The sequence below is a fragment of the Mus musculus genome, chromosome 7 (genome assembly GCF_000001635.26).
Source record: "Mus musculus strain C57BL/6J chromosome 7, GRCm38.p6 C57BL/6J".
Lineage (NCBI taxonomy): Eukaryota > Metazoa > Chordata > Mammalia > Rodentia > Muridae > Mus > Mus musculus.
This window is the reverse complement of record NC_000073.6, coordinates 62,372,679-62,399,819: the sequence shown is the minus strand read 5'-3', so window position 1 is coordinate 62,399,819 and position 27,141 is coordinate 62,372,679. Positions and strand designations below refer to the sequence as shown.

Sequence of the window (27,141 nt, the reverse complement as noted above, 5' to 3'; positions counted from 1 at the left end):
TTCATTATCAAATATACGGTGTGCAGATATTCCTCCCAGACTAACCAATAGCAAATTCTACAGAAAGGAACGACTATTTTACTCAAGATAAATTGATTGTTTTTCACTGATCATGCATTTTTGTTTTGTATAAAGAATCAGCAATAAACACACACAGGCTTGTAAAATTTCTCTAGTTTTCTCATAAAATCACAAGACTTTGACTCTTTGAGTCCGATTAATTTTGAATTTGCTTCTTATGTGAGGTGTGAAGTCAGTGTCTAGGGTCTCATTTGTATCTTCACTTCTGACTGTCAACCATCATTTATTGAAAAGAGTATTCCACTACCACTGGGTTATTTCTGTCCCTTTGCCAGAAATCTGCTGACAGCTGCTTTGCAGATCTGTTCCTGAGTTCTCCTCTGTGGGCCACATGTCCACAGGCTTGATCTTTCACCTGCATCTGTTTATTGGGTCTAGAGGGAAAACATTCTACAGCAATTATTTGTGTCTGCCCACTGACATATTTAAATAGCGTCTTGTTGCGCTTAATCTGGACTTACAACTTCACAACTGCCTCCTGCCTCCTGTGGGATTGCATTAATGGAGGGACCCTCTAATGACATGATACAAACAGGCAGTTCTCTTCTCTACCTTTGTCAGCCTGCAGAACAATTGAATCCAGGCCCTTTCAAGTGCTAGGCAAGGACTGTACATTGAATTACATTTCCATCCTTTGATTCTTCTATGTGAGCAGAGGATATTCTATACATCAACACTGAAAACAAGAATGTTCATCCAGACTTATGTTATGGAAATAACAGAGGCTCCTATATTCCTAGAGCAGGCTAATACCAGATTTTTGTTACATTGTATGCCCCCCCCCCCCAACCTCAAGCAAGCTACACAGCTCTTGCGTTTTACATGTATTTGAGAGAAGATCTGCTCTGTCTTTTTTTCTCAATGCTATTTATGCAACTCTGTAAAAGCCAAGGCACTACTCCTCCATGTGACTCTGGTGAAAAGTTATCCATCCATTTTTTCATCTCCTCCTCCAGGTCAGCCTAAGGTGGCCATGCCAGAGGGATCATCATCACATCGCTTTAGTAGACCATAAGGAATGGCTGCCCATAGAACTGTGTTCAAGAGGCTTCCATGCATATTCTATTACACAATCTTACAATCACTTGTTCTGCCTATCAGCTGGCCTCCGTTTTAGAGAGAGGCGCTCCGAGATCGCCAGCTCAGAGTTGTGTAAACACAAATTCTAATTCTCCATTAAGAGGAGACTGTTTCTCATGAGGAGTCATTAAAGTATCCTTGCAAAAATAGAAATCAATCAAAGACTCAGATATAAGTCCATTCAGTTTGAGTCACTTGATTTTTGACAAAGCTTCCAAGAACACACACTGTGGAAAAACACCCATCTCCAACAAATTGTTTGGAGAAAGTTCACTCGTCACCCATAGAAGAATGAAACTAGACTCTTATCTCTCACATTTCACAAGACATCAACTCAGAATGGATCAAACATGTTAAATGTGATACCTCAAACTCTAAAACTTCTAGAAGATCAGGGCTTCAGTAAGTAATTGACAAGACTACATTATAGCAACAGAAACGATGTAATAGATATTTATATATGGAGTTGCTCTAGAAGCCAAGAAACTAGGAAGATGCCATTGGTGAAGGTGTGCCTCCTTAGTGGAGGGAGACACTAAGTAAGTAATACAAGAGGGTTTGGGGACTTTTTTGATAGCATTTGAAATGTAAATGATGAAAATATCTAATAAAAAAATTTTAAAAAAGAACAGTGAGGGGAGATTCCTAGTAGGGAATATGAAGGGCAGAGAAGATGAAAGGGCAGAGAAGAGGGTTAAAGAACACAAAGGGAATTACAAAAGCCACAGAGAAAGGTAGTACCTTGTAAACAAATTAAAACTTATAATTTATATTTTGATAATTTGGAGGGGAGATTCTATGGGTCCTGGCTAGTGCTTTGCTAACATGTCGTAAGTTAGTTATCTGGAAAAGTGAACTGTAATTGAAAAAATTCATTGATCAGTAGGGAAGTCTTCGAAGGCATTTTTTTCTATTAATTATTGGTTTGGGAGGACTCAGTCCACTCCCAGGTGCCATATTTGGGCAGGTTGTCCTGTGTTGCAGAATAAATTTGTCTGACAAGCCATGGGAGAGAAATTAGTGCTCTTCTATGACCTCTACCACTATGTCTTGCCTCCAATTTCCTGATTTGAGTTCCTGTCCTGACTTCCCTTCCTCATGCTCTATAAGTTGTTAGATAAAATAAACCCTTCCCTCATCAAGCTGCATTTAGTCATCAAGTTTCCCTAAGAGATAGAAAGCAAATTAAGATACCATGTCTCAATGGAAAAGGCTGTGTCTAGCAACAATAGTTAATAAACAGTTCTCCACTGCCAGGGGTTTAACACCTCCTTATGAGTTGGACAGAAAAGCCGCGGAAACCTCCTGCAAAAATTACAAGCTTTTCCATTCCTTTTAATTGCCCACCTAAACAAAATGTTGAGACCCCTTTATTGAAGACACCACAAACACAATATGTTCATGATATAGAGAAATCAAACGGACAATGAGCCCATAGCTTCTTCCCTGCTGGCTACATTTCTTTTCTTTTCTTGTTTTTGTTTGTTTGTTTTGGGATTGTTGTTTTATTTTGTTTTGTTTTTTTGAGGCATGGTTTCTTTGTGTAAAGTCCCTGTCTATCCAAGTACTCGCTTGAAGACTAGGGTAGCCTGAAAATATCAGAGAGCCACCTGCCTCTGCCTCTTGAATGCTGAGATAAGAGATAGGTTAAGTTTCATAGTTGTAGAAATATCCATCCATGTCTTCCCAGTGGGACAATAATGGCATGCCAATTACAAGGATAGCTATCCACTTTTTCTGTAGATTTTTGAGGCCCACTCTATATGAAGGAATCCATGCCTCAGTGTATAAACTAGAAACCCATGGTAGAGGAAGTCATAGACCCTACAAGGAAAAATGAATACTATGTTTATCTAAATTGACGTAGAATTAACCTCCTTTCCAAATATCTTTATCCTAACAAATTATTGTTACTTAACCAGGGTAGCCCCTCTTTTCAGTGAACAATAGCGAATGCACAAACACATGGTTTTACAAGGCATAGAGGATAAATGACACATTAGTGGCCTTCCCTAAGCAGGACGATGCTTACCCTGTCTAAATCTTAGGCAACATTTTAGACTAGCAAGTGGAAGAGCCAGAAGATGGGAAGAATGGCTACACAATGCCATCGTCTAGGCAAGATGCAGACACTGAGGTCACTAACTCATACCTGCAGCAGATGCTTGGGTCTGCCTAGGAATGTGACCAATCAGTAAATCAGGGGCATATTTCAGCTCAGGGAACTGTACCTTTCACTGACAAACGTTTTTATTTTTTCTTCTGAGAGAAGCATCTCTTTCCTCACTTGTGTATCTATTTGTGACTACACGGGGCTCCAGTGGATGAATTCAATGAATTAAATCAGTGGGTCTGGTTAAATTAGGTGGGCAACAAAAGCAATGCAAAAGTCATGAATGGGTGAGAGAGACTACTGGGAAATTGCTTGATACAGATGGGGAGGAAGTAAGAAGAATGAATTATATACAGGTATGAAATTGTCAAGAACACCAAACTTAATTAATATAAAAAATAAAAATTATACCTGAAAGAAAGATTAGAATCTGGACTTACAGGCTGTCCTAGTTTGTTTTCTCACTGTGATATGGAACATAACCCAAAGCGACTCAGATGAGGAAAGGTTGACTTGACCTTCATCACATCCAGTCATAGAGGGTGTCAGGTCAGGAGCTCAAGTAGGAGCAGAAGAAACAGGAATCACACAGAAAAATATGCTTCCTGGCAATCTCTTGGGTTTTCTTATATGTTTCTCAGGGATGGCTGGATCCTCCTACACTAGTTACCCATCCAAAAAAATGCCTACAGAACAACCTAATAGAGGCTTTTGTTCAACCGAGGTTCTCCTCTTCAGATGAATCTAGTTTGTGTCAAAAATCCAACCTGCTCCCAGATCTTTCTTAATAACTAGAGTATGTGGAACTCTTTGTGCTGAACCCCACTTTGAAGACTAGGCTGGCCTCAAACTGTATGCACTACACTTTTTGAACAGGGAAAGTCCACTCTGTGTCCACTTGAGTAAGAAATTTACAAAACCAGTATTTGCAGTGACAAAATTAAGCAAATTGCAGGGTGATGCCTTTCCAAGAACCAAGATGTTGCTTCCCTCATGTCTTTGAGATTTAAGAACCGTGGTAGCATCCTATTCTGAAATGATAGGCAATTGCTAGCTGTAGCTTACCTGAAGAATTAAGAATGCCAAATAATTTAGGAAACTCCTATAACTCTTGATTGTAATAAGAAATGCTACCATTGTGTAATATTTTAAAAATCCATGTGGATGAGAATTCAAGTTATGACTATCTGTAAGTTTCACTGACAGGTGTTAAAACAAACAAGACTTGGTAATGTGTCCTTTGGTAGATTGACCAAGTAGGTATGTAAACAGAGCCACGTGGGCACATAGCAGGCAAACATTTGTACACAAATGCACTACATACATAGGCACACTTGTGGACACCAACATGTGTACATACATATGGGCATGCATAAATGCACACTCTCATACACATACACACACAATGAGAATGCAGCCACATTCTTCGTCACATGGTGAAAACACCGTGAAATACAGTCTTCAACATATAGAACTACAGCGTTCCTCACGCTAATACAATAACAACACAGAAATGCTCACACTGAAACACACATTTATATATACTCATATGCACATCTACATAATTATACTGTACCTAAACCAGCCAAATAGAGTTACACTTTATTTCCACAAACACACACAAATAGACAAGAATAAAAATACAAATATATGGTCCCATACAAAAACTACTAAGGCACACATTATGTATTCACAAGAAGGCATATGCAAAGCATTCCTGTACAGGCACCCTTGTATGCACACAATCACCTTCATTTAAGCACATCTTTAGTAGTACTTTCGATTGCTCTCCAACTTTACAGAACATGCCTTCAATGATCCTTCCTTTCAAAGATCATTTCATGGCTCTAATTCTATTTTTTTTCTTTTTAAAAGATTTATTTATTTATATGTCAGTACACTGTAGCTGTCTTCACTGCAGAAGAGGGAGTCAGATCTCATTACAGATGGTTGTGAGCCACCATGTGGTTTCTGGGAATTGAACTCAGGACCTTCGGAAGAGCAGTCACCTTAACCTTGGAGCCATCTCTCCAGCCCCCTTGTTTTCATATTCTAAATAATTTTTAGAATTCCTTTATGAAATTTCTGGTGAGAAAGTGCTTTCCCACTGTCATCCAAATCTGGATGCAGCAATTGACTCATTTTTAAAATTATTTGTCAGTGCTTTTTCTTAATGCATCAGTTGCTTTTGGGGATAATTTTTCTTATCTTTCAGTTGTGGGTCATTTCTTACCCTGCTTGCAGACCCCATGGCTGCCTTTCTAGGTGAGAATAACCAATTTTTGTCCAAACATGCAGTCAATTTTCAGACAGCAAATGTCATCAAGGAATTCAACTGATTCCATTTGCTGAAGACCATTGACTTTGTCTTCCTTTGTTTCTGAAAGTAAGCCTACATATCGTGGGTAATGCTTCACTCAATCTTATTTACATAAAAAACCAAAGGTAATAATAATAATAATAATAATAATAATAATAATGTTACCTTGTAACATTATTTCTTGGATTTGTAGCATAAATATATCACAAACCAAATGCACACCCTTTCTGCCCAGCTCTGGAGCTATCTTTGTGTAACGCCTTTATCAATGGATGAATCCTATCCATCTCTCAAACCAGTAAATTCAATGTGATCTTTCACTTCAGTCTTTTGCTTATATAGAGTGCAAAGGAGAGAGCTTTGTTTTTTTTTTTTTGACTGTTTTAAGTCTTCAGATTAACGGTTCTTATGATATTCTCTGTAACACCCTCAGATTACCAAGATTTAACTGCTAATCACAGCAGCTTCCAACTGGCTCTGCTAATTTTTCTAACTTCATAGGAAGAGCCTGTTCTTCCTCTAGAGTTTGTAACTGATTTCATACTGAGCACAGAAAAGGTATGTCAACACACACACACACACACACACACACACACACATCACACACATACACACAAATACACACACACACACAAACACACACACACACACACACACACACACACACACACACACACACACACCACAAACCCCATGGTTCTAACCATCTATATCTCTCTATATATTGATGTCTACATCAATGTATATGTAGATGTAGACATATCTATATTTAGGAAATCATATAGATATAGATGTATATATAGAGAGATATATTGATAGATATAGATATATAGATGATATATAGATATAAAACTATAGTTTATTCTAGAGCCATTTTGAGTGACGATGAGTGGGGTACACAGATTTAGGTTAGTTCAAATTCCATATTCAAAGATGGAAACATTTCCATGACGTTTTATTGTTTGACAGAAGAAAGAAAGTCGTAAATCAGGGTAAGTTTATAGTACATTGTTGCTTACATCAGAGAGGTATTTACAGCAAGATAATGGAAGGTTTTTCTATAGTCTCAAAATGCTATCTGATGACATTCTTAGCTTTATGGTTAATGGAAGCAAACACTCTGACAAGATAAATGATTCCCACACAGAGATGGGCAAGGAAGTTTGTTACAGAGGGCTAGATCTACCCCCAAGATAAAGGTAATTAGCCTTTGGACCTGCAACATTCCATTGTCTCCACAGTTCTAATCAGTCTCTGCAGACAAAACTTCTTTTGAAAAGGTTTTGTTCACAACTGGTTACCCAGTTTTCCAGTCGGATTTTAATCAGTTCTGGATGTTACAGCTGAGAACCTTGACACAGCTTTGGAGTGTGGTTCAGTTTATTCAGTTAGGGTCTGTAATGACTCCCCTCTTCTTCTGCAAACTAAGTCACTATCAAACCAGAGTGTTCAGTGACTCTTTTCTCCAGAGTTTTGAAAATTAACATAATGTTGTCAAGAATTTGAAAATCAGGCAGATTAGGGGGATGGGGGTGTGGCTGTGCATTGTTCTGTCAATCTCATAAACATGCTCTGGTGGCTCAGGCAAGAGAAGCTGTCTACAGTGAGAGCATAGAATTCCCTAACCTTCTGTTTTCTCCATGACATTTCTGTGTGTTTTCCTAAACAACCTTCCCTGCCATGTTTGTCCTGCTCCTATCTTCATTGTTCCACATTTCTTTACATTAGAGGGATTCCTGACCACCAGATGCCCAATTGATTTACCACTTCATTATGCCTGCTGCTCTTCAGTAATGCCGACACTGGGACTGGTTGTATGTACTCAGAGGCTATGGGAGAGCTTGTGGAGGAGAAGGGGACAGTCCACTCTCTTTCAGTGAAAAGTTTAAAAAAAGAGGGGGAATCCAGCCAGTAATGATAACAGCTAGGGTTCCCTAAGACTCTGAAGCTATACAAAGGCTTCAAAGGGAATCTAGCCCAGCAAATGGCAACTGCTGAATTCTTTCCCTGAGCCCTTGGTCATACTTTTAAAGCCTCTTTTTGTCACTCACAGTGATTGGTGACTTGCCTAGATCTATTATCTTAAAGTGTCAAATCTTCAGGCAAACAAAAGGAGGTGTAGAAGAATTGGAAGACCACAGAGCTCGTTCTGTTTCATCTCTTCCTATAGCAATTTGTGGTTATTTTATGCCATCGGATTAAGAACCTTCAAATAACAGCTGGGTAAGGTGGTTCATTGCTATAATCCCTGAGTATCAAACTATTGATGTGAAACTTCTTGTGCCTTAAAAAAGGCGTCCTTGGATCTGAGTGTGATATAGACTTTCCAACCAGAGAAAGCAACACTCACAAGACACATCATGGGGGATGTGTTTAGGAAGTAGAAGTGACATAGCTAGTTTCTGGGAATGGTACGGAAAGTAAAGGAAATGAGATAGAAGAAGAATGTTAAGCCTATATTCCCTAGGGCTACATTGAAAATGGTGACGCACTTATTCAGTACAGTTGTTTGGGAATGTCAAGCAGAAGCTTGTAAAAAAGAAAAACATATGGGTTTATTGGGATATTTGTGTTTTAAATAAGATTTAAATATTTATCCTAAATTGTAAGGAGAGTAGAGGAAATGAGATAGAAGAGGAATGTTGGGTCTATATTCTCTAGGGCTGCATTGAACATGGTGACACATTTATCTTTGACAAGGCTTGTCATGAAAAACCCATCAGAAGCTTGTAAAAAAGAAAACCACATGGGTTTATTGTGATGTTTGTTTTAAAAGTCCATTGAAATATTTATTTTAAATTGCCTGTGTTTGTCTTTGCATGAGTGAGCACACATGAGCCTAAGTGCCCCAGGAGACCAGAGAAGATTGTGAGATCCACTGCAGCTGCCCAGCGTGAGCCCTGGGAACCAAACAGAGAGCCTCTGCAACTGCTTTGGTCCTCCAGTTAATGATCCAGATTGCTAGCTAGGTGATCCTTTTACTACTAAAAGATAGTTTAGTTTACTTTTGAAGGAGAAAAGGAACACACAAAAGAGTGGTATCAGTCTCTACGAAGGATTACTTTGTGGTAAACAGAAATACCCCACACTACTTGAATAAATAAAATTTAGGAAAATTATATGTATTTATGCAGTACTTTTTAAAATAAAATGTTCAGCTTTATCATTAATGAAACTTAAATTCTCCTAATTCCCAGATGTTTAAATGTCAATATAATATCAATGTCTAAAATTCATTCATACTATGCAATATTTTTGCCTGAAAATAATTGCCAATGTTGATACTTTTATGAGATTTCTATTAAATATAAATTAAAACATGAAACACTTCTGTTCAAAAGCGTTTCAGATTAGGAATTCTCAATCCACAGTCCAATTATTAGCCTATGAAAACACAGCTCATGCATTTGGCTTAAGACACTCACAGAGAGTACCCAGAAGATTGCTGTGCAGAACTTTAGACTTTCCAGTGTGGTTTTAGTGACACATGCATTTTTAAAGCATTAAAGTGCCATTTGAGATTCCTCTGTCAAGAATCTTCTGTTTAGATAGGTACCTCATATTTAGTTAGATTATTTGATTTGTTGATGTCTACTTTCTTGAGTTTTTTATATATTTTGGAAATTAGCCATCTTTCTGATATGGAGTTATTATTTTATCCTTTTGACAGTGTCCTTTGCCTTACAGAAGCTTTTCAGTTTCATGAAATATCATTTATTAATTGTTAATCTTGGTCCCTGTGTGGTTGCTGTTCTGTTCTGTAAGTTGTTTTCTATGCCAGTGCATTCAAGGCTATTCCCTACTTTCTCTTTCATCAGGTTTAGTATGCTTGGTTTTATGTTGAAGTGTTACATCCATTTGGACTTTTGGAGTTTTGTCCAGAGTGATGGATATGGATCTATTTGCATTCTTCTATATCTTCCCATCCAGCTAGACCAGCATTTGTTGAAGATGCTTTGTATTGTATAATTTTGGCTTTTTTGTCAAAAAAAAAACAAAAACAAAAAACAAACAAAAAACCCCAAACAACCCCAAAATAAAACAAGTGTTCATAGTGGTATGGATATGCCATGGCTGATTGATATCCATGAGACACTTGCCTCCTTATGGAGAAAAACAGAGGAGCAGTGTATAATGTGGGGTCGGTTGGGGGCGTGGGGAGTGTGCTAGAAGGGAGGGAATGTGGGAGGGAGGGAGAAAAGGAGGGAGAGAAAACTGCAGTCAGGATGTAAAAGTAGACGCAAGAAAGAAAGAAAGAAAGAAAGAAAGAAAGAAAGAAAGAAAGAAAGAAAGAAAGAAAGAAAGAGGGAGAGAGAAGGAAGGAAGGAAGGAAGGAAGGAAATAAAGAAAGAAAGAAGAGAGAGAGAGAAAGAAAGAAAGAGAGAAAGAGAGAAAGAAAGAAAGAAAGAAAGAAAGAAAGAAAGAAAGAAAGAAAGAAAGAAAGAAAGAAAGAAGGAAGGAAGGAAAGAAAGAGAGAAAGAGAGAGAGAGAAAGAAGGAAGGAAGGAAGGAAGAAAAGAAAGAAAGAAAGAAAGAAAGAAAGAAAGAAAGAAAGAAAGACAGACAGACAGACAGACAAATACTGATATCACAAAGAATGCACAAATTAGTAGGGATGCAGTTTCACCTTCCAAACGTATATATTGGATGTAACTTTATATTACTTAAGAATTAATTTATTCCCATTTCCTTAGATACTGTCTTATTTAAAAATATAATCAGATGATCTTACATTTATTTGGGAAAGGTGATTTTTCTTATTGGGTCTTATTTTCTCTGCCATTCACATTTAGTTTTTCTGTTCAGTGTTTGAAATACAGTTTTTTGAAGGTCTGGTAGAACCTTGCACTAAACCCATCTGGTCCTGGGTTTTTGTTGTTGGTTTTTTTCTTTGTTGGTGTTGTTGTTGTTTTTTTGTTTGTTTGTTTTGTTTTGTTTTGTTTTTTTGGTTGGGAGACTGCTTCTATTTCTTTAGTGGATATGGGACTGTTTAGATCTGATCCTGATTTAAGTTTGGTACCTGGTATCTGTCTAGAAAATTGTCCATTTCATCCAGGTTTTCCAGTTTTGTTGAGTATAGCCTTTTGTAGTAGGATCTGATGATATTTTGGATTTGGATTTCCTCAGGTTCTGTTGTTATGTCTCCCTTTTTATTTCTGATTTTGTTAATTAGGATAATGTCCCTGTGCCTGTTAGTTAGTCTGGCTAAGGGTTTATCCATCTTGTTGATTTTCTCAAAAACCCAGCTCCTGGTTTGGTTGATTCTTTGTATAGTTCTTTTTGTTTCCACTTGGTTGATTTCAGCCCTGAGTTTGATTATTTCCTGCCATCTACTCCTCTTGGGTGAATTTGCTTCCTTTCGTTTTAAAGCTTTTAGGTGTGCTGTCAAGCTGCTATTGTATGCTCTCTCAACTAGGAAAGGGGATAGCATATGAGATGTAAATGAAGAAAATATCTAATAAAAAAAAGAAAGAGTTTTTATTATGAAGTACCAAAACTTTAACTCTGGACAGAGGATTGCTTTTTGTTTTGATATTAGTATTATACAATGAATTAATATAAAGTGTTGTTAACTTGATTATTGACACAAATTACATGAGTATTAATAAATTGTAATGTTGATCAAGTAAAAAAAATAGTACCAAAAGCGGTTGCTTAATGTATGGCGATTTGACTTTTTTTCCTTCCCAATTTCATGAAATTTAAAAGGCTATTTCTCCCTGTTGCCACCAGAGGGAGAAATAGGATCTAATTCATGGCTGATTGAAGAGTCTGATGCTTGCAGCTGAAGACTTTGCAATATAAGAATTGTTACTGTTTGTTTACTACAAAGTGAATATGATTCTCAATCGTAGCAATAAGCATACGTACAGAATATGCAGTCTTACATTTGAGTACCAACAATGTGCATATATAAATCTTAATTTATCAGACAGAAGCTACATATAATTGTTTATGAACACTGTATGCATAAGGAAAAGTACAGCAAAAGGAAAAAGATTGACATGGGGTTACTCTCACAGTGCACTTGTGTGTAGAATACTTCTATGGAGCTTTTTGTTCATTTGTTAGTTGTTTGGTGTGTATTTTAAGATTTTGTTGTATTTCCTGGATGCAAGTTCTTCACTGAGTATGTGATATGCACACATTTTGTTTTAGTCTTGTGATTTCTTTTGAGCTACTTTTGTGTGGTGTGAATCCATGGTCAGCTATATCACTTGGATATGAGCATCTGATTTTTCTTTTTTATTATATTATTTTATTTATTTACATCCCCAAATTTGCCCCCTTCCTGGTTCCCCCTCCCTGAATTCTTCACCTCCTAACCCCTACTCTCTGCCTCTAAAAAGGTGCTCCCCCATCCCACTCACCCCCACCTCACCATCACCAGCATCCCTCTTCCCTGGCGCGTCAAGTTTCCACAGGATTAAGCTCATCCTCTCCCACTGAGGCTGTACAAAGGCAGTCCTCTGCTACACATGTGACCCTGGCTCCTTGGTTTTTGGCTTAGTCTCTGGGAGCTTTGAGAGGTCCTGGTTAGTTGATACTGTTCTTTCTATAGGGTTGCAATACCCTTTAGCTCCTTCAGTCCTTCCCCTGACTCTTCCATATTGGTCCCGAACCTCAAACCAATAGTTGGCTAAAAGTATCTGCATTTGTTTCAATCAGTTGCTGGTAGAGTCTCTCAGAGGACAGCCATGCCAGGCTGTTGTCTGCATACACAATATGGTCTCAACAATAGTGTCAGAATTTGGTGTGCTCCCATGTGATGGATCCCAAGTTGGGCATGACACTGGGTGGCCTTTCTTTCAGTCTTTGTTCATTTTTCCCCTGTATTTACTTTAGACTTTGACAATTCCGGATTAAAAATTTTGAAGATGGATGGGTGGTCTCCTGACTCAACTGGGGGTCATGTCTATCTACTGGAGGTGGTCTCTTCCAGTCCCATCTCCCCATTGTTGGGCATTTTGGATAATGGCATCCCCATTGAGCTCTGGGAACAAAATTAGGTTTCTGGGACAATGCGTTTAAGCATTGTCCATTGTTTGAAAAAAAAAGGAGAAAAAGTAAATTAAAAGAAGAACGTGTGCTTTGGGGGGGGGGCGGGGGTTAGAGCTCAGAAAAGCATGCAGGCTTATCAGTGCTGCATGAGTCAGCCCTGGAAGCATCTGCTGTATGTGAATATTTGCTATGACCCTTTGATTTATGGCCTGGTGAAAGTAGGTGTTTCAACAAGAGAAACACTTCCAATTTCATTTAGATCTCTCATAGGATAAAGTGTATACGCCACTATAAATTCTTTTTATGTTTTTTTTTTATTTTTATGTATGTGTATGTTATATTTGTGCAAGTGCATGAATTTGCCCATAGAAATGAGAAGAAGGCCGAAGATTTCCTAGGCAGTTGGGAGCCACCTGTGTGGGTACTTGGGAACTAAACACTGGTCTTCTGTAAGAGCAGCATCTTAACCACTGAGCTGGTTAAGACCCCCCCACCTCCACTCCTTTCTCATACCTTCCTTGCCCCCTTCATCCCTCCAATCACCCATCTCCCTTCCCCTCTGTCTCTTCGTGTGTGTGTGTGTGTGTGTGTGTGTGTGTGTGTGTGTGTGTGTGTGTGTGAAAGAGCATTTTTCAGGAGTTGGTACTGTTCTTCCACCATGTTGTTATGGAAACAAACTCAGGTTAACAGGCCTGGAGGCGAGCAACTTTACTCACTAAATCATCTCCCTCACCCCAAGAAACAAATTTGTAATCACTCATCAGCCTTGCATTTATTAAAAAAAAAAACTGGTATTGGGAGTGTACTCCAGTGACTTAAAATATCTTTTTCTTAAACGTCCAGTAAGTCTTTTGGGTAGAGTAAATGCTAAAGGGTTGGGCATCACTAACATCTGGGATAAGAATGATTTACAGTAAGTAATAACAAAGACATTGTATCTCACTCACAAATGATTTCTCAACCTGCAGAATGCTGGGTTATTTGTACAGGAAACACTATTTCCATGAGATATCCAGGGTACATTCCTGAATGCCAATAAACACACCATGAGGGGACTGATAATGGAAGATAATTCAAATAGAAAGGGAAATACTATTTTTAAAAATCTCATAAAATTCAAGGAAGTCCTGCATGATGCATGAGGTACAAGGAAAAACAAAATTGCTTACATTCAGGAAAAGGTTATCAAGTTGGATCTATAGTGGCTTCCTTTTCAAAAGATTCTAGAGAAGACTCGTATCAATAAAATATACCACTTTATACTTACGGTCTGGGGATAATGGGGAATAGGTAATTCTGGTGTAAATTGGGTAGGGGGTCATCTTCCCTTAGGGTACTTCTTGGCAGAAAATCTTATAGCCTTTGTTTAGTTAGTTTATTTTGATTCTGGTTTTTCTGAGAGAGAAAAAGAGGACGGGGAGGGTAAGAGATTGAAGGAAGTGGGGAGAGAGAAAGCATAAATTCTATGTGTAGAAGATAACAAAGATCTAGGAGAAGTTGGTTCAAAACTTATACGAAAAAGTTTTATATAACAAATTCAGTTTCTGAGAGATTCTTTGGGCTTCCTAGAAAAGGGTGTAGTCTCACTTATAAGTTCTTTATTTGGCAATGCTCCTCTGCAAGGCTGGTTTTGACCTCCTGGATCTGCAAAGTCACCTGAGGTGGATCATGTCCTATCCAGGAACATTGAGAGCCACCTCCAGCTTCAAGACTAATGAAGCCTTATGGAGTTTTATGGTGGCTGAGAGATTGTCATGGCTGTTATGTGGAGGTGTGGCGAAGGGGCAGAGCTGTGAAGGTAGAGAACACAGAGAACAGACTACCACAGGGATGAGTGTGAGGAGTGAGAGAAAGGCATGACAGGGCAAGATGGCGACACTGCTGCAACCTGAAAGCCAGTTCTAAGAGGAAGAACGTCTCTAGGATTTTAGGATGGACAGGCAGTGTATAGAGATGATTCTGTATCCCTTTGGGTGCCGTGACAGTCGTTGAGAAAGTGGCAAAGCTTTGTAGGTGCTTCTCACACAGCATGAGCTGCACGTGCAATGTAGTAAGTATTGCTTGGGAACATGAGGGCTCCACCTTTGTATCTAGGAAGCAAAAGTTTCTTTGATTACAGTGTTGAATTCTAACCTGTACTTGCTAAAACAGCTGACTGATGGATGGCCTTGACACATAACTTGTCCTTTTCTATATTGCCCCAAGGAACAATGATTTCAAATAAACTTATTGAAAAATACAGATCCTACTTTAGACAAATATTCTGACATTAACTTTTGTATAACTTGATATCCTCTACATAAGTTTCAATTCTTTCTCAGCATAAGAAAGCTTTAGCTGGACTACAATTTATTTAACTGATACATTAAAGCACAAAGAATAAATTACCTTGGTGATTCCTCTTTACTAGCAGTCTTAGCTTCTAGAAGTAGTCGCTACTGCAGTCATTAGATGGTTATTGTACTGTAGCATCTAGTTTTAAATATTTGAGTATAAACTCTTTCTTCAGTCTGTAATCTCAGGTTTTTATTTCTCTAAACTGGCTGTCTTGCGCTAAAATGTGATTTGATTTCTGAGGAAGTCTAAGGTCTTTTAGTAACAACTTTCTATTCCTTCTTGCCTATTCCTTTTTGTTTGAGGGTGCAAAATACTCGGTGTCTTCTTTATCCATCATCACTCTCCTTGTGAGGAACTATTCACCTATACTACAGATTGTTTCTATTCCATTTGATGACTTTTTTTGTTTTTGTTTTTGTTTTTTTTTTTTGGTTTTTTTTGTAAATTACTTGTTGGCTTAAAGCTATTAGTGATGTAATCAGTTGAATTGATTTCAGCGTATATTGTAGTAATATTTATTATGCTCTTATTCATATCTTCTGTTCTATGTGACTATTTTCTTCTATGTCAGCTTAATCAATAGAAGCTAATACTTATATAATAGTCCTACCTTTGAAATATAGGGGGATACAAGAGCTCAGCAGCTATTGTTGTTTGTATGTTTTGTGCCCAATATGTCCCATTTATTTATTTAGAGGAATTTTTATTGTCCTCCATTGTATGGCTAAATACCTTCTACAGCATTTATCTACATTTTAGTACTTTTGAAAATTTGGATTTTGATTTTTCCCCACTTCTTTTGCACTGTGTTTTCACATGCCTTGACTATTTGCTTCCTGCTTTCACGGAGTTAGAGGTTCAACTCTTCTGCAGAGTTTTTAGTTTAGTTTAGAATTTAGTTTTGCATGCATAATGAAAAAAGTCTTTTTGTTACTTCTCATATACATGATACAGGTTTCCAGTCGTTAGCTATGATACCAACTATGTGATAAAGTAAGTTGTTTTTGTTTTTGTTTTTTTTCCATTTTTTATTAGGTATTTAGCTCATTTACATTTCCAATGCTATACCAAAAGTCCCCCATACCCACCCACCCCCAATCCCCTACACACCCACTCCCCCTTTTTGGCCCTGGCGTTCCCCTGTACTGGGGCATATAAAGTTTGCGTGTCCAATGGGCCTCTCTTTTCAGTGATGGCCAACTAGGCCATCTTTTGATACATATGCAGCCAGAGTCAAGAGCTCCGGGGTACTGGTTAGTTCATAATGTTGTTCCACCTATAGGGTTGCAGATCCCTTTAGCTCCTTGGGTTCTTTCTCTAGCTCCTCCATTGGGAGCCCTGTGATCCATCCATTAGCTGACTGTGAGCATCCACTTCTGTGTTTGCTAGGCCCCGGCATAGTCTCACAAGAGACAGCTACATCTGGGTCCTTTCGATAAAATCTTGCTAGTGTATGCAATGGTGTCAGCGTTTGGATGCTGATTATGGGGTGGATCCCTGGATATGGCAGTCTCTACATGGTCCATCCTTTCATCTCAGCTCCAAACTTTGTCTCTGTAACTCCTTCCATGGGTGTTTTGTTCCCAATTCTAAGGAGGGGCATAGTGTCCACACTTTTGTTTTTAAACTATATTGTTTTATAACTATGTAGGAACTCACTGTCCATGAAATATAGCTTCCAAGTTACATGATGCTAGCTTTCAAATTTAAATGTATGGAAAATTTTCTGTAGTACCCACACATAAACAAAACAGATTTTTAGAAAAATATTGAAGTGGCCATAAAGATTGTAAGTTTCTTGTGCCATTTTATAGTCTCATCACACCTGTTCATAGCCAAGACATTGCATAATTTTATTTTGCCAAACATTGAAGATTGGGTTCTGGCTTTCAGTATCCTCTTATCTTCCAAACTTTAGTAAAGGTTGGATATACAGTGGGTCCTTCATATATATCCAGGTAGGTGAAGGTTATAGTATAGGGGCCAATTGCCATCCACAGTTTACTCTGTAATGGCTGGATACACGTTATCACTTTGTTCTAAGTGGCAGTGTAGCAGCACCAAGGACAGTAATCCTTGAATGAGGCTTGGGTTGGACATGGGGAGTTGTTTTAGCTTAATGACCACATAAAAGAAAAAAATTGTTGGGTACAGACAGTAGTAAAATTATGGGTAAGGCCATGAAACAAAAAGTGCAGCCACCTGATTATAGGGGTGTAAACTCTTACAGGAGAGACAATGGTCTCAGAAATAACTGTGCAACGGCTAGTTGGCCAGTAGGTGGCAGAAAAGTTCTATCATTGCTGCTAGCCGACCCTGCCCTCTGCTTTTCAGGAAGAATGGGAAGACATGGGGTTGGGTTTCTTGATTCAGACAGAGCAAGAGGTGGCAAAAGCAGAACCCTCATGTCCCTGTCTAAAAGCTGTGACCTTCAGCCAGTCTTTTCATGTATAATTACATTCATATTCACATGAATTCATTGAATAGAACAGCCAGGCTGGTCAGCCCTTTGCCATGGTTCCTGTAACTAAAGGCTGGTTGTAGGTATTTAGCCACTTTCTTTCAGAAGTTTCCCAAGAAAGTGCCCTGCAGCGGCTCACCCTCCCTTTGCAATGGCCACCTGTAATCTGCAGAATGCTTAACACCTTAAACCTGATTTCTTTTTCCTGGTAGGATCCTGATACATTAGAGGGCACAGGTATCTGGTATCACCTTAGTGTGTTGATGTGTTCCACATGTGTTCCACATGTTCTACATGCAGCACAGAAGGATCTCTTTGGTGGTTTGGTATGGCTACTAAACCTGCATTTTTATGGTCCTGTGGGAAAGTGCCCTCCTTTTCCAAACACCATTGAGATTTCCTGCTTGGAATTGTAATTTTACCAGCATGCCACCATATATGTATTTTAATTAACCTGTTTGTGTCTTATAGCCTCACCTACAAGCTAGATACAATGTCTAACTTGAACAGTTATTGTAAAAATTAAATCAGAGGGGACTCCCACCCCCTCTTAGCTTGCCGCGTCTTACTTGGGAAGTTTTACTTTCACTTTAAGGAGATCTCTGGCTTCACCACCCACCATCACTGCATCACTTTTAGGATGAATGGAGTACTCTTCTGGGAAGCTGTCAGCATCCACAGGTTTTACTATCACTGATAGTAATATTGGCGTTTGTGCGTAAAGCATGTTAAAGTGTGGCTCCCACCTCCCTGGTTCAAAATTAGAATAAAGACAGACACGTTATGTTATGCTAAAAGTATATTTATATAGTATAGATCTTTACTTTTCTCCAGACAGTATTTTACCGATGAGTCATATTAACATCCAAAAACATTCTGATTTTACATAAACAAAACGAGACAAATAAACTGTCATTTCTTTTCACACACAAGGCAGCACAACTCTGATACTGTAACATTACAATTAGTACACCAAACAGGGAATCACAGATCTCATTTAAAAAAATACAGACACCAAAATACAAAACAATACAGCAGCCAGTTTAAATCAACATTTCACAAAACTGTACAAAAGCTTTGGCAAATATAAAAACAGGCTGTAAAATTTATACACAGAGAACAATACCAAAAAACACCAGAAAGCACAATGTCCCCCACCCCCCATTGTCTTTTGCCTTTGGCTTTGGACCCACAAGTATAAAAATCATCTTAGTAACGTCTATTAGTGAGGATGGGGACTGCTGGTGGGGTCGTGGGCATCATCATCGCTGTCATGGGACTCTTCGGCGGCGGCATTTGCGTCCTTGTATTCTAACTCTGCCAGTGAGTCAAGGTACTGGCATGACCAGATCTGGGGCTGGTTCTCGTAGAGTGCGGCCAAAAATCTCAAGATGTGCACCCTGTTGGTTTCGAGGAATGCCCGGGGCCCCCAGAGAAGCTCGTATTCTGCAGGCTCAGTGAACGGGATTTGCCTGTACTCTAGGTACCTGTGTCTCACAAACACACTGGTGATGAGCTTCTTTGTAATTCTGAAGAGACCACTTGTCTCCTGGACATCCAGCCCTAGCTGGAACAGAAAACTAAAGAGCAGATTCTCCCTGATACAGTAGCCTTTCATAAAGATGAGGCTCAAGACCACCATCAGGAGGCTGAACTTTGGCCTCTCTAAATAGGATGCCAGCAAATTACACTGAGGGTACGCCATCTTGTTGACGATGATGTAAGTGTGGGTTTTGGTGTCAACTTCCTTCAGTTGACAACCAAAGGTGCACTCCAGCTTAGTGTTGGCACGGTTGATGATGTCTAAGCTGTCGTCTTTGTATTCTCGGATGACAACATTTACCATCTCCGAGAGCTGGACAGGCACCTTGGCTTGGTCTTTGACCAAGAGAAACTGCACCAAAGCGTTTGCTCTCTCATCTAAGGGAGATAAGGGCTGACTCTCCCTATCAGGGTCCTCCTGAGCAGCACTGGATCCCCGAGAGACGCTTGGGACCTCAGAAGCCATCCATGTCTGAGACCCACCCGAGTCACCACAGAATTCCTGGTCCCGTGAAGTGCTAGGGCCCTCCAAGCTCCTTGGCATCCTAGAAGTGTTGGGGCACCCCCAGTCATTCAGGCCCTGCGGAGTGTAGAGGGATTCCCGGTCCCCCAGGAGCTGCATAGCCCTCTGAATCTCCCAGTCAGAATGACTGGGATTGCCCCAGGTTCGGGGCCCCCGCCAGTCACGTGAGGAGAGCCTGTGGCCACAGTTGTCTTCTTTGGGTTCCAGATGCTTCTTCTTCCTGGTGGCTTTGCCGGGGCGTCTTGGCGGCTCTGAAGACTTAGAGGCCTCTGCAGCAGTGGCACTTGCCTGGGGGGCAGCTGCTGCCACCATCAAGATGGCAGGCACTGACTTACATGCTGATGAGGCATTTCCATCTGGATACGGAACCCAGGGAACTGCAGGCAGGGCCTCTACGCAGGCATAAGGATCCTGCAGAGCAAATGGCAGTGACTTTGGGCTCTCTGAGGCGGCAGATGGACCTCTAAAGGCATTAGAAGAGGCAGGCTGGAAATGAGAGGTAGATGGAAAGACCCTTGAGGTGGCAGGAAAGGTCTCTGATGTGGCAGGCAAGTTTTTCCAGGCAGTTGGCACGTATGCCCTGGATGCTGATGCCCCCCTTGGAGCACAGAAAGTGGCACCAATGAACATGCGCTCTTTTGGAGGACCCTTTTTGTCCCTTGCAGGTGCCCTACGTTCCCTAGGAGGGCCCCGAGGTTCTAGAGAAGAGGGGCCAGGTTCTCCTGATGGAGCCATACGTGATCGAGTGGAGCCCCGGGGAAAGTTTGCCAGTGTGGCAGAGGCTCCAGGCTGGGCCTGCAACATGGGCAGTGGGCCTTGCCAAGAAGGCTGCAGCTGCACTGAAGGCAGTTCTGCCTGCAAGCCAGAGGCTTGGGCCTGGTGGGTCGGCAGCTGAGTTTGCAGTGCCTTGGAGGAGGCTGGAGCTCCCTGAAAGGGCTGCTGCTGCTCCACATGGGCGATCTGAGTGGCCTGCTCCTGGGCCTCCTGGGCAGACACAGGCTGCCAGAAGTGAGGAGGTACCTTGGGTGCCCGCCAGCCCACTGCCTGGGCCTGCTGTACCTCCTGGAACTCCAATGGCACCGGGAGCTCCTGTGGCACCGGGAGCTCCTGTGGCACCGGGAGCTCCTGTGGCACTGGGAGCTCCTGTGGCACCGGGAGCTCTTGTGGCACTGGGAGCTCCTGTGGCACCGGGAGCTCCTGTGGAACCGGGAGCTCCTGTGGCACCGGGATCTCCTGTGGCACCGGGATCTCCTGTGGAACCGGGACCTCTTGTGGCACCGGGAGCTCCTGTGGCACCGGGAGCTCCTGTGGCACTGGGAGCTCCTGTGGCACCGGGGCCTGGCCTTTGGGGGCCTGCCAGATGATGGGTGGGCAATGCACAGTCCGGGGAGCAGACTGAGCAGCAGCCTGGGGTACAGGAATTGGGATAGACAGTTGGGCTGGCAGTACTGTCTGGGGCACCTGTGGGCCTGACTGTGGCACCAAATGTATCTGAGCAACTGGTGGTACTGTAGACACCTGGCCTGTTCCTGGTACCCTCGGGAGCAGTAGACGAGCCTGTGGAGCCTGCCGCAGTGGAGGTGGGGGTGGCAGGACCTGCCACAGCTGAGGCTGGCTTGCTATGCCATGTGGAGCTGGTCTGATAGGGACCTGTCGGATCAGTGGTGGGGCTTGCCTCATCACAGGTTGGATCTGACGGATCATAGGAGGTATCTGGCGAAGCAATGGAGCTGGTCCAGGTCGAATGGGTGTGTGACCAGTACGAATGGTTGAGTGCCCTTGGCGCCCAGGTTGAGTGGCCTGCCAGGCTATTGTGGGGGCCTGCCAGGTCACCTGTGTAGCCTGCCATGTCAAAGGCGTTGCTGGCCACCCCTGGGGGGTCACCTGCCAGTTGGGTGTGGTGGCTTGCCAGCCTGGGGGTGTGGCCAGCTGTACCTGGGGGGCTTGTGGTACAGAGGGAACCTGTGGAGGAGCCCTTATGACTTGAGACTGGATTTGTAGGATCAAAGGCTGACCCTGTGGGGCCCAAGTGGCCAGAGGCTGCCCAGGGGGCAGCACTGTCTGAGCCATTGGTGCTCCTGATACTGGAGTCTGAATGATTGGACCTCTGGCACCTGGAGGATGGATCATCACGACACCAGGACCTGGAGGCTTGGCCATCGGAGTAATCGAAGGTGCAGGCTGGGTCATCAAGGCAGCCTGTGGAGGTGGCTGGACCATCGGAGCTCCCGGAGCAGGCGGCTGGACCATCAGGACTCCCGGTGTCAGCTGCTGGGCCATCAGGACTCCTGGAGTTGGCTGCTGGGCTATCGGTGTCCCCGTAATGGGAACATGCGGCATTGGAGTTCCATGTGGTCCCCCATGGACCATCGGGGCTCCATGAGTGAGAGGATGCACCATCGGGTTCCCCGGTGGAGGATGGGTCATAGGGTTCCCAGGAGGAGGATGGTGACCCATCGGAGTCCCAGGAGGAGGTGGGTGGGTCATTGGGGTCCCAGGAGGAGGAGGAGGAGGAGGGGGAGGAGGAGGAGGAGGAGGGTGCGCCATCGAGGTCCCGGGAGGGTGTGTCATCGGGGTTCCTGGGGGAGGAGGATGAGCCAAAGGGGCCCCCGTGACAGAAGGATGTAGCATCAGGACTCCCGGAGTTGAAGACTGGGCCATGGGGGCTCCCGGAGGGGGCTGATGGACCATCAAGACTCCAGGAGTTGGAGGCTTGGCCATCCCCCCTCCGAGCGGTGGAGCCTGGACCATTGGGGCCCCTAGACCAGGAGGCTGGGCCAGCTGAGCCACTGGGGCAGGCAGCTGGCCCTCCGGAGCCTCCCAGGCAGGTTGAGGAGCCTGCCAAGCAGCCATGGGAGCCTGCAAGTCCACTGGAGGTGGATCCCAGGGGACAGGAGGAGCCCGGGAGGAAGCAGGCGGAGCCCGCATCAGAACCGTAGGGCGGCTATGGACTGCAGGCACTGGGGACTCCGGAGGGCTGGAATCCCCCAGATTCGTACTTAGCTGCGACATGTCCCTTGCTTGACTGGTGGTGGCCCGTCTCCGGTTGCTGCGCTTTTTCTTCCAGTGCTGAGCATGCCGACGTGGCTGTCCAGGATCCCCCTCCAGCTTGAAGGCTGAATAGGAAGCCGGTGCAGACTGGCGTGTTCCGCGGTTCTCTCCGCAGCTCTCAGCGAGCGCAGCTGGGCTCTCTCAGCAGCTCTCAGCAAGCACTACCTGGCTGGCACCGCAACTCTCAGCGAGCGCTGCCTGGCTAGCACCGCAGCTTTCAGCCAAGTGCTACTGCCTGGCTTGCTCCGCCACGCAGCTCACAGCTCTCAGCTCACAGCTCGCAGCGCAGCTCACACAGAGTGTCGGCTGGCTCTGCAGCTCTCCGCAGTAAGAAGGAGGGGGGAGGGGGCTCAATCCCGCCCCTTCCCCGCCCCCGACCACCACAAGTGGATTGTTCAGAGGGGCGTCTACCAAAGTCCCGACTGACTCAATATCCCTTCTCCTGCGGTATAGATCCTCAACTAAGCTAGTTCATACTCTTTAAGCAAGAGTTTATATAGGCAAGTGATAGGGACAGATTTACGGTTCAAAAAAAATCACTGTGCTGCATTATGAAGTGGGAATAAACCACTAGCAACATGGAACATGTCCAAAGGTGGGGGTAGTGGTGTGGTCTGAGCTCAGAAACGAAGTACATTGACGTAAGAGGGACTGGGGAGCTATTCGAGACAGCTATTACAATTTAACGAAGGTGTAGAAAAAAATGACTGTATTCAGGTATCTGTCTCGGGTGTGTGAATTTCCTGGAGTAGTTTATTCTGTCAAGTAACTGAAGGGCAGGAAGCACATGCAGGGTAAGGGGAGTTGATGAATATTTGCTAGGACATGAGTCAGTCAACCCAGGGATAACATAGGTGGTCTATTATAACTGTATTCATTACGAGGATCCGAGAATCAAGTTTGCCCATTCTTTATCAAAACATAGTAGTAGTAGTGGATACAATTGTTTAAAAGTGTGTTCAGAGGGGGGAAAATCTAAACTCATCTAGAAGAATACTGACTACATCGTAGAATCGGGTAGAGAAAAGACGAGCCAATTAGAGAGGAAAGAAAAGGAACCTTGGAAGTAAATTAACAGAAATTCACGGAGGCAGAAGTTTAAACGCGGGAAAATCAACTTCTAAAGTGGGTGAGATGAGACAATAGAGTGTGAAAGACATCCTGAAAATAACAATAATTAAAAAATGAAGCAATGTGCTGGAAATTAGTTCTAGAAAAATGGAGAGTATAAGAAAAGTTTTCTGGAAAATCAGCTAAAAAATGGACATATACCATGTTAACAAATAAAGAGGTACCCATCAAAATTACTGCATATTGGTATTCTTTCTCCCCAAAATTAAGTGGCAATCTCAGTTTAGGTCAAGTTTAGTGGTTTATAGACGGTAACTAGCATTATGATTCCTTTACAAGGAGTGGTTTGCAGCCTAGGGCAGTCGTCCAAGGTGAGGAAAGAAACCACTAGGGGGCAGAAGAGAATGTTGAAGGCTGTACCCAACTCTTAACATACCTTCAGCACATGCTCCTAAATAGTTTTGTTGTTGTTGTTCGTTTTTAACTGGTGGGCCATAAAGAAGAAATATGCCCCAGGATGACTGACCGTTTGTTAAATAATTATGGCAGAATTTGGGGCTCATATTTCAGAGACCATCCAGTCTTTGAAAGCATGTTACACCAGAGATTCATGACAATCTCTCACTTCTATGTACATGCAAAACAAGGTTGCCTTCTAAGCAGAAATGACTTTCCATAGAATGAACACTTCAATGTTGTCATGATTTTCAGTTTTATTCTTCACCTCAGGTTCATAGCCCCGATCTCTACAAGAATTGTGAAATCGGGGGAATACAATCCTTTGGGAAGAACCTAGAATAAACACAGAACCCCTTTGCTCTCTTTTATGAGATATGCCACATGGCCATTTCTAACTGTGGGTGGTTTGAGGAAAACAGGCTCGTTTTCCTCATATGTTAACTCACATAAATGAAGACATCAGATTAAGTTTTCCCACTAACCATTTCTTTTCTAGAATGGTGACAGATTTGGTTTTCAGTCTGCCAAAGTGTAGGCCATCACACATGGCAAATGGTGTTCATTAGGGAACGGTTATTCTCTCTGATTTCGACATCAATGAATAGTTCTGCCATATCACATTGACTCCCACTAAACCTGCTGTATGGAAAGAGCATCTAATTATGTCAACAGACAACATACAAGCCACAAAGTAATGATTAGGAATAGTTCAGGGTGACAAAGAGAAAGACGTAGTTATAATTAGAAGCAGATGATAAACATCTCACAGCCTGTACAGTGGCCACTCCTTGGTAACATGTATCAACAACAGAAATGCGTGAGCATGGAGCATGCGTTGGTAGTAGATGGGCTGGTAATAGTGGGTACTTCCTCAAAATGCAGATCTGTAAATGCTGATCAGTTAGTGCTCTGTGGTTCAAGTCGTACCCAGGCGCCAAGAAGAGTAGGATTCCCTCTGTAAACTGACCATATTAAAACATAAAAAATTCAAGCATCTCCAGACTAGAGAGCCATATGCACGGCAAATTTGAGTTCCTTTTTTTTCCCTTGTGAAATCTTTCAGCTTCCAGAGTCCCCCATTAGCCTTTTATGCAAGTCCAGTTCTTTTCCTCAATAACTATGAGTTGCGCATTCCTCTTCCTCAAGAAGAGCTTGAAAATTCAAGAAAATTCATAGAAAACACAATGGAAATGAATATAAAACATTCATGGAATTTTCACATCTGTCTGTTCCTTCAGTTGCATAAGTTAGTGTATAATAGATGTGAGGAAATAGTGGGAAAAAATGGAAGAAAGAAGATTTACCCTTGCATCATAGGAGCAGTGTTTGATTTTAAAGCTTTCAGGAGCTTTGCTTTGACACACTAGTTAACATTGAGAACACAGACCAGTCGGTAAGGGGCTGTGGACTGAATCTGTAAGATTTCAACACCAAAGCTGACTCCCTCGGTCTCCTATTTAGGTGGTAGAGTTTGTATAGATACTCTGAAGTGAGGGAAGTAAGTTGTGGTTTTCACAACTCAAAAATCACTTGCTTATGATACATTCTTTGCCAAACATCCAGTAGATGCCTAGAAATGTGCTATATATACAACTATGTACAAGAACCTCAAGGCAAGATTTGATTGTTCATTCCATACAGATACTAATGTGATGATTTTAGTGTTACTGTGGAAAAATGTATTGATCATAATTGACAGAAATAAACAAGTATTCACTTTGTTTGGAACATAAGTAGTGTGTAACTATTATGATAAATGCATCTGTGAAATGAAACAACAACAACAAAAGAAAGACTCTTGAATACTCTTCAAATAGATCAACTGTATAAGAAAAGGAAATATATCCAAGATACCAGACATAAAAATAGTTGAAAGAAAAATTATAAGGTCTTCATTAAGATGGGAAATTATTATTTACTTAATGATTGTTATTTGATAAAATATTGCCCTCAGATTCCTATATATACTATTTGTTGTTTAAAATATTTTTAAGTATTTGGTTTCATTTTGTTTACAAGTAGTGTAGGATCAGAATGTTAATTTACTTGCTTAAGATTTAGCAATAGATAGCAGAATGCAGATTTTTTAATATAGCAAGTTGATAGCCAAAGGCAGCAGTCTTAGTCACTAAAGCAGGGATGCACAAACCCTGAAGATTTACATGTAATTAACATACAATAAAATGCACAGATTTAAGATAATTTTAATTAGTTCTTTCGAGTATCATTTAACATTCAGAGGGATATTTTCATCATTAAAGAGAATTCTCACTTGCCATTGTAGCCATTTTTCTACATTCAAAAGCAAAAATTTTCTCTTCTGCCTTGTGTTTAATTTACTTACTCACTAAGGCAGTTTTCATTTATAAAAGCCACCAATAGGTATATGTTATTTATTTTTAAGATTCTGTTGTTTGGTGAACTGCAAACATTTACCTATTAGAAATTTGTTTTCTAACTCTGAAATTGATAGAATTGTATTTCCTACTCCATAAATCATTTACTATAATATTCTAGCATCTGGGGTAGTCATAACTCAATGTTATTAGTAAGTTCCATTCCTTGTCCTTGGTAACATATGCTTTCATTTATTTTAGCTAAATTACTAGGAGTGAGGGGTGAGGTCAAAGGTCTGGTATTTGTTTGTAAGATTCTGAGTCACTCTCCAGAGTTATGTTAGGACATTTTATACTCTCAGAACATAAAGAGAGGTCAGATACTCATATCATTGCCAAATTCTGTAACTTTAAATTTGTAAGTTCCTTCCATTTTAATGATGGCATTGCAGTGAAAGTAGAAATGTGTTTGTATAATTCTATACTCAGATTGGAAAATATGAGTGCCACATTCTTGTCAAACTGATACTGAAGGACATTTTAATTGTCATAATAATTATAGATACTTATTAGGTGTGTGTGTGTGTGTGTGTGTGTGTGTGTGATAATTAGACGCATCTACAAAATCTGTAATTACCAATTAAGATTAATTAGCATTTTATCTCCTTAACTAGTGGTTGTTTCGTTATATTAAGAACCATAGAATAAATTCATCCTAGTTTTCTATAAAAATGTGGCAAATTATTGAAACTAACCCACATCCTAA

At 41.4% G+C, this 27,141-nt stretch overlaps 1 protein-coding gene and 1 long non-coding RNA gene across 2 annotated transcripts in view; one reads left to right on the top strand and one right to left on the bottom strand.

The window, feature by feature from the left end:
* Nucleotides 1-27,141, top strand: part of Gm32061 (predicted gene, 32061) — an 85,606-nt gene that overhangs the window by 23,580 nt on the left and 34,885 nt on the right. The gene's annotated exons all lie outside the window — the stretch shown is intronic.
* Nucleotides 18,180-22,841, bottom strand: Magel2 (melanoma antigen, family L, 2). The gene has a single exon (NM_013779.2). It carries the CDS (start codon nt 22,468-22,470, stop codon nt 18,616-18,618), a length of 3,855 nt encoding a protein of 1,284 aa, NP_038807.4. The 5' UTR covers nt 22,471-22,841; the 3' UTR covers nt 18,180-18,615.

What these genes read in the sequence shown, in the direction of transcription:
- Magel2 (NM_013779.2), bottom strand. Translation starts at nt 22,470, where the DNA reads ATGTCGCAGCTAAGTACGAATCTGGGGGATTCCAGCCCTCCGGAGTCC.